Source organism: Lissotriton helveticus, chromosome 3_2 (assembly GCF_964261635.1).
Source record: "Lissotriton helveticus chromosome 3_2, aLisHel1.1, whole genome shotgun sequence".
NCBI classification, from domain to species: domain Eukaryota; kingdom Metazoa; phylum Chordata; class Amphibia; order Caudata; family Salamandridae; genus Lissotriton; species Lissotriton helveticus.
This window is the reverse complement of record NC_136062.1, coordinates 111199645-111207484: the sequence shown is the minus strand read 5'-3', so window position 1 is coordinate 111207484 and position 7840 is coordinate 111199645. Positions and strand designations below refer to the sequence as shown.

Genomic DNA, 7840 nt, shown 5'->3' with positions numbered 1-7840 from the left:
ACATCATATCACTTCCTGTTGCCATAGAATCACTGCGTCTATTCCCACGTCACTTCCTTTTATCCGGTGGCTCGTGGTGTAGGAGCAGTAGCTCCTCTCCAGCCTCGGGATGCGTATCGAAAAGTGTTACTTCTGCTCTGCCCCAGTGTACCCGGGGCACGGGATGATGTTCGTTCGGAACGATTGCAAGGTGAGACGGCGTGGTGGTGAGGAAATGCAGGCATGGCACGTTCGTTTTGGGGATGACGGGCTCGTGGATAGTTGTGTGTGTTGTAGTTTTTCTTGAGGAACGGTGTCATGTTTTGGGAGTTTAGGGCACCCCAGGGGTTGGGCGTATAGATATTAATTTTAAACGGGGGACGGTGGTCTTGGGGTTCGAACGTGTATGGAGTTCGTGAGTATAGAACTGGGGAAAGCGACTGTTTCTTAGTTGTTCTCGTTGGGTGAGTACATATATATGGGAGCACAGACGTTCCTTTCTATTCATGGCTGTTTTAATGCCCCGTCGGACCAGGGATAACGAGGGGTAGTGAAAGTGTCAGACACCCATTCAGTTGCTCAATGCATTAGGGACGATCCACATTTGTTGAGGCCAAGATAATCGTTTGGCATTTCTTGTATTTTCATTTTCCTTCTGGTAAATTAAATCTTGACGTATCCATCCTATCCAGGTTTTGCTTTTGGGGGAAAGTTAGAGATCTGTGTATAGCAGCGTCAGGGGTGTGGAATGTAATAAAATATCTACTTGTCCATGGGGCAGGCTGCTTAATACATCTACTTGGCCTGTAACAAAATCTACTTGTCCCCTTTGTGCCATGTAATGTGGCAACAAATTACGCAGCAATCTCATTATATAAGAGTTCTGATATAGCCTCTCTGATTATGCTGGGGTTCATACCATAGTAGTGTTTGAATACTAGCAATTCCCTTATGCTGCTATGTTTCTGCAGGTCTACATACTGGGGTTGAAGGTAGTGGTAAGCAATAGTTCCAGGGTTGGATTGCCCTCTTTAGTCTGTGCAAACCTACTAACGTGCATGTTTTAAGGGTTTTCACCAATTCATCTCTAATCATTTCGCATACTGACGGTTGAAAATTTACTACTGGCAGTGGCAGACTTAAAACTTCTTCCAGGGTTGGGGAAAAAAAGTGGTTGGAGGAAAAGTGTACTTGAAAACATTCAGATTTTCACATAAGCAAATCTACACCTGCATATTTGCTCATGCTAAAATGCAGTTCACAAATATTTTCTGGGAGTACTATTTCTTGGCCTTCTCCTGTAAATTCTTGTGAATTCATGGAAACTGAATATAGGCACTTAATTCAAGGATATATACCATGGATGCACTTTTGAGACTAATGAGACTAATGGGGCCTCTAATTAGGCCTGGCGGTAACCATGACCTTTTGTTTTTTATTCTATCTCTCTCCGTCTATCAGCTAGCATCACTGTAAGTGACAGTATTTTGCTCTTTTACAAGAAGCATATTGGCACACAAAGTAGTTTTGTTCAGTGCCCAGAACCGCTGTGGCAATGAGTGCTGAGACCAACATTTTTTGTTTTGCTTTTGCCATGGCTTGTTAGAATGGTGAGGACCCAGCAGCTCCCACACTGTTACGGTTTTACAAAAACCATGCCTAAACAAGTCGCGCCTTGACAAACCCAATAGGCTGACCACCAATTTCAGACCCACTAGCTTTGCCAATGCTTGTTTGTTCTTGTTTTCCCTATTCATATTTAAACTGGTTACACTGATATTCCATTCTGAATATTTTTGGGAAATACTTACATACATCAACATGTTACTAAATGATGCTGCAAAGATACGATACCTAAAATCTTACAGTAGTTTAGCCAAATGTTTCCTTTTCTTACATGCACTTTTTTGTGAACGTTTTATTTTGAAAGCAAAGAATCATCACTCTTGCTTTCAAGCTTCTGCAAATATTTGTATATAATCAGAGAGCATTCTTGGTGCATTATACAGAGCCTCATATTATTAAACTTTGAAAATGTGTGTACACTTTTATACTGGAACCACCGTCAGTAGTGCAGCCTGAGCTTAAAACATTTACTTTTAGTGCTCACCCTAATAATAAAGGCTTTGCGTTAATGAACCATATATACAAGTTTGAACAGCAGTAACACACATATTACATATAACACACACTACCTTAATTGTAGAGAATGCCCTTCCCTGAGCCACAATGTGGTACTGTAAACTGGCAGCCAAAGGGTTTGTGCTGCAGGGGGTTGGGCCTACTTGTCCCAAGGACAACATGCACTTTAAAACTTGTTGCCCTTGACCCCAAGCCATATGTCCCGGACGTTGGGCTATAGGCATTCCACATCCCTGCAGCGTGATCTGATTTGCTGTATACATCGGTTGCACACTTACATATTTTAAGGAGTTAGCATGAAATATTCAGTTCTCGACGTTGTTTTGTGAGGGGTTGAGTAAAAATTGGATTTTCTGGTAAGGGTATGTGAAAGTCTCCTTAGCTCTATCTTTGTGTCATCTTTCATCGTGGAGATGTTGGCGATCATTGGAGTTTGGGGTCTGGATAATCATCTTCTCTATTATTGGATAAATGTTTGCGTTCCTAACGCCGTCCGTAAGACTCTTGGAGTGACCAAATTCTACTAACAGTCAATTCAAGCCAGCTATTTAGTTCCTTTTGTGTCATTAAGAGCAAATATAAGGTCCACAAGCATGTGGTATTCTGGATAGTTAATTTGGCAAACTTATGTCGTCTTGGTGGGTCTGAACATTTTATAGGGTCTTACTGGTAGTTTGTGTGTAGATTAAGTTAGCCATTCAATTCTAGCTATAGGTTTGCGTATGCTATACGTAGGTGGTGCCTCATGAAGTTTACCATACCTCTCTCTTTTTAGTCTTTCTGTTCAGAACTTGCATTAAGAACAGAGGTCTCTCTTTGCTATAATTTTGCCTAAGGCTTTACTGTCTACATTTTATAGGAGACAGTGGTGATTACTAGATATTGAGCACTATTATCACTATTCCTACACGTAGCATCAAGGAAGACGTGCTCTGCTTTAAATGCTTCATCATACATTACTAATTATGTAGCGAGTACCTCTGTACTCTTTATTTTATTTTTCCATTTCTAGAGCGCTTGGTTACACCAACGGTGTGTCCCCGCGCTGAGACATCGGATCTCGAATCTGAGGAGGTGTGCTATCATCTGCTTACCTACCAGGAAGTATCTACTAACTGTAGCCGTTATTCCGTTTTGGCAAACAACCAGGTCTTGTTTGCGAAATCTGATTTCACATGGCTCTATTCTTAGGGCCATCGGTGGGGTGTTCCATGTCTTTGCTACAAGGTATCTGAAGGAGCGAGCCCCCCCATTCTTCCTCTATATATTCTTGGTACCTTCACCAGAGCTTTCCCCATGGATCTTGGATTCCGATCTGGGATTTATTGGGTTAGCAGTGGTTGAAGGTGTCTTGGCCGTTCTTTGTAAGAATGCGATGGCAGTGGCACATTGCCTTAAACATAACTCTTTTCCACTGGCAGCCAGTGTAGTCCTATCAGTGTTTTCTTCGGGTTGGCTCTTCTCAGTAGACTAAGTACCAATCGAGCCGCCACGTTTTGCACTCTCTGTAATTTGGACAGTCCATTTTTTGTGGTGCCAAGGTATAACTCATTCCCATAGCCCAATTGGGAGGTTATTACCGCGTGTACTATTGTTTTCCTGGCCATAGATGGTAGAAGATCAAGGATCTTCCTCTGGATTTTCATGGCCCCATAGCATTTACCCCCTACTTTCAGAATCTGACTGTCGAATATCAACTCTGCATTAAACCACATTCCAATGTTTTTTACTTCTGCTTTTTGGGTGGGTAGTTGTCCTAGTGACTCAGGCCACCACGCCGATGACCATATGGTTGGTGCCTTGCCCACAATCATTACCTCTGTTTTACTCCCGAGTTTGAGGCAGTGATTAGACCTCTAGTCTGCCACCTCTTCTAAACATTTAGAGAAGCGGATTGCAGCCTGATCCTCATTTTGAGACAGCAGCACAATCAGCTGCGTGTTGTCTGTGTAGCACAATATCAAAACATTATGTTGCTCTACTTGTTCAGCCAGTGGTCCCACATAAAGATTGAATAGAGTGGGATTCAAAATTGAACCCTGTGGGATCCCCTGGGACAAGGGAATACTCTCCGATAGGTGTGTCTGTTGTGACACTTAAAAGCTCCGTCCGGAAAGAAACTATGTCAGCAAGCTCAGAACGCTTCGCCTGATGCCACAAGCTTCAAGTCTTTGGTGGCCGACCTGACCTGGTCAGAACCGGTCGCTCCTGACTGTGCCTGAATCGCTTTTGCCATCCTGTACCTAGACTCCATCTGCTTGGACTGCCTGGACTCGTAATTCCATCTGCTAGGTATCGTAACCCTGCATCTGTGCCCAGATCAGCATTGTTTTGCATCATTTTGGTATTGGCGCTGATTTCATCTGTCTAATATCGTACCCCTGCATCTTAATCGTGATTTCGTCCGTTTGTTGTCGCACCCCTGCATCTGTGCCTAGCTTTGCATTGTTTTGGTGTTAGTGCTGGTGACCTCCTGACAGTGCCCCGATCTCGGCTGCATTATTATTCTGGTGCCATTTTGTTGTGCCTCTCTGCCCGTCCCTGCCGCTGCTCCCCCGCGGCCCCACCCCCGTCCCTTACAGCATCTCCAAATCGATCCCTTCCCCACTCGCCACCCCGCTCCCGCCTCCCAGCTGCTCCTCCCTCGCTCCGCCCCCCTCCACTCTCCACTTATGTTAGAGCGACGTACGCGCTGCGGACGTGCCCATGCGCGCCAAAGGTAAGCCCGTCTACGCCCGTCCGTGCCTGGACCGCGCCCAGCGCCAGACCCCCTGGCCCCGGCAAAACCCACTACACCCGCCTAACGTACGACGCCGCAACCCTCTCTGCACTCAACACCGGCCATCTCCCCGACTGCCACCAAGCCGCCCCAGGACGCACCCATGGACCCTTCACCTGCCAATCCTGCAAGTTCTGCTGCATCAAGACCCACACTACATCCACAATCGCCAAACAGACCTCCGACAATAACCACCTGAAGTGCATCCTGCTCAACACCCGCTCGGTCCACAGACATGCCATTGAACTATGGAACCTACTAGACACCACAACACCAGACGTCGCCTTTCTTACAGAAACCTGGATGAACGCCTCATCAGCGCCCGACATCGCCATAGCCATCCCGGACGGTTTCAAGATCATCCGAAAGGACCGCATCAACAAAACAGGAGGAGGCATCGCCATCGTCCACAAGAACACCATCCGCATCACGACAAGCTCCGACGACACCTTCACAGCCGCCGAACACCTTCACTTCCAGATACACACCGACCCCAAGACCACACTTAGAGGCACCCTCATCTACAGACCACCAGGAACCCGCACACAATTCAGCGAAGACATCACTGACTTTATCAGCCCACACGCCCTCCCCTCCGAGGACTACATTCTCCTAGGAGACCTCAACTTCCACCTGGAAAAGAACAACGATAGCAACACCACCACCCTTCTGGACAACCTCGCCAACCTCGGACTCAAACAACTGGTAAACACCCCCACCCACTACGCCGGACACACGCTCGACCCAATCTTCTCCTCCAGCAAGCACGTTTCCTTCAATCACGCCACAGGTCTCCACTGGACGGACCACAGCTGCGTCCACTTCAACTTCAGAAAGACCACGACACACCACCACCCACAACAAGTTCCCCGCAGAAACTGGAACAAAATTACCACCGACCAGCTCACCACATCGCTAAACCAAAACCCTCCCGCCAAATCATCGGACCCAAATCAAGCAGCCATCAATCTCTCACAATGGATCACCCACTGCGCTGACGAATTAGCACCCTTGAAAAACCATCACAGCAAGCCAGGAAGCAAAAAAGCCTCCTGGTTCAATGACAACCTCAAGAACTCCAAAAAGAACTGCCGCACCCTCGAAAAAGCCTGGCGAAAAAACCCAACCACAGACAACATGACCGCTCTCAAAGATGCCACTCGCAATCACCACCAGTTGATCCGATCCACCAAGAAATCAGCTTTCAAGGATCGACTCGACAACAACGCCCACAACAGCAAGGAACTCTTCAGCATCGTCAAAGAGCTTACCAATCCCAGCGCCGGCACCAACGACATCACTCCCTCTCAAGACCTCTGCAACTCTCTAGCCTCGTTCTTCCACAGCAAAATCGCTGACATACATAACAGCTTCGACGACCAGTCTACCCCCCCTTACCACCGAACTGAAGCCCCCCACCACCACCCTTTGCGCCTGGAACCCGATCAGCACCTAAGACACCATCCGCCTGATGAACTCCATTCACTCCGGATCACCAACCGACCCATGCCCCCACCACATCTTCAACAAGGCCGACTCCATTATCGCACCCCATCTCCAGGATATCATCAACTGCTCCCTCAACACCGCTACCTTCCCGGAAAGCTGGGAACATGCCAAACTCAGTGCCCTCTTGAAGAAACCTACAGCAGACCCCACTGAACTTAAGAATTACAGCCCCATCTTGCTCCTCCCATTCCCTGCCAAAGTCATAGAGAAGACCGTCAAAAGTCAGCTCGCCGCCTTCCTCGAGTCTAACGGTTCCCTCGACCCCCCCCCCCCCAGTCCGGCTTCCGAGCCAAACACAGCACCGAAACCGCCCTCATCGCAGCCACAGACGACATCCGAACACTGCTCGACAACGGGGAAACAGCTGCCCTCATCCTCCTGGACCTCTCCGCAGCGTTTGATACGGTCTGTCACAGCACCCTTGTACAACGCCTCAGTAACGTTGGGATACAAGGAAAAGCATTGGATTGGATCATCTCGTTCCTCGCCGGAAGAACCCAGAGAGTCCGCCTCCCCCCTTTCAGATCAGAGGCCACTGAAGTCATCTGCGGCGTACCACAAGGATCATCTCTCAGCCCCACCCTCTTCAACGTCTACATGAGCCCCCTCGCATCCATCGCACGCCAGCACAACCTCAACATCATCTCCTACGCCGACGACACCCAGCTGATCCTCTCCCTCACCAAAGACCCAAACACCGCCAAAACCAACCTACACTAAGGAATGAAAGACGTAGCCGAGTGGATGAAGAACAGCCGCTTAAAGCTGAATTCAGACAAGACGGAAGTCCTAATCCTAGGATCATCTCCCTCTGCATGGGACGACTCGTGTTGGCCACCGGCCCTGGGCAGCGCACCCAAACCAACAGACCATGCCCGCAACCTGGGATTCATTCTAGACTCCTCCCTCTCGATGACCAGACAAGTCAACGCCATCTCATCATCATGCTTTAACATCTTACGCATGCTCCGAAAGATCTTGCGATGGATCCCCATCGAAACAAGAAAGACGGTCACCCAAGCACTTGTCACAAGCCGACTGGACTACGGAAACACCCTCTACACCGGAACCACAGCCAAAGTACAGAAAAAAAACTCCAACGTATTCAGAACGCCTCCGCCCGACTCATCCTAGACATACCCCGCCACAATCACATATCCGGTCACCTGAGAGACCTTCACTGGCTCCCCGTCAACAAGAGAATAACATTCCGTCTCCTCACCCACGCACACAAAGCCCTATACGACCTAGGACCCAGATACCTCAACACGCGCCTGACCTTTTACACCCCCACCCGCCAACTACGATCGTCCAATCAAGCCTTCACCACAATTCCACGCATCCGAAGAGCCACCATGGGAGGAAGATCATTCTCCTACTTAGCGGCCAAAACCTGGAATTCTCTCCCCACCCACCTCCGCCTTACACAGA

The 7840-nt window shown here is 48.2% G+C and overlaps 1 protein-coding gene across 1 annotated transcript in view; it reads left to right on the top strand.

The window, feature by feature from the left end:
* The first annotated feature begins 34 nt into the window (after positions 1-34).
* RSL24D1 (ribosomal L24 domain containing 1) overlaps positions 35-7840 on the top strand; it is an 80320-nt gene continuing 72514 nt past the window's right edge. The window contains exon 1 of the mRNA XM_078684857.1: positions 35-190. Within this exon, the coding sequence (XP_078540983.1) occupies positions 110-190 (81 nt within the window). The 5' untranslated portion in view covers positions 35-109. The remainder of the gene's footprint in view (positions 191-7840) is intronic.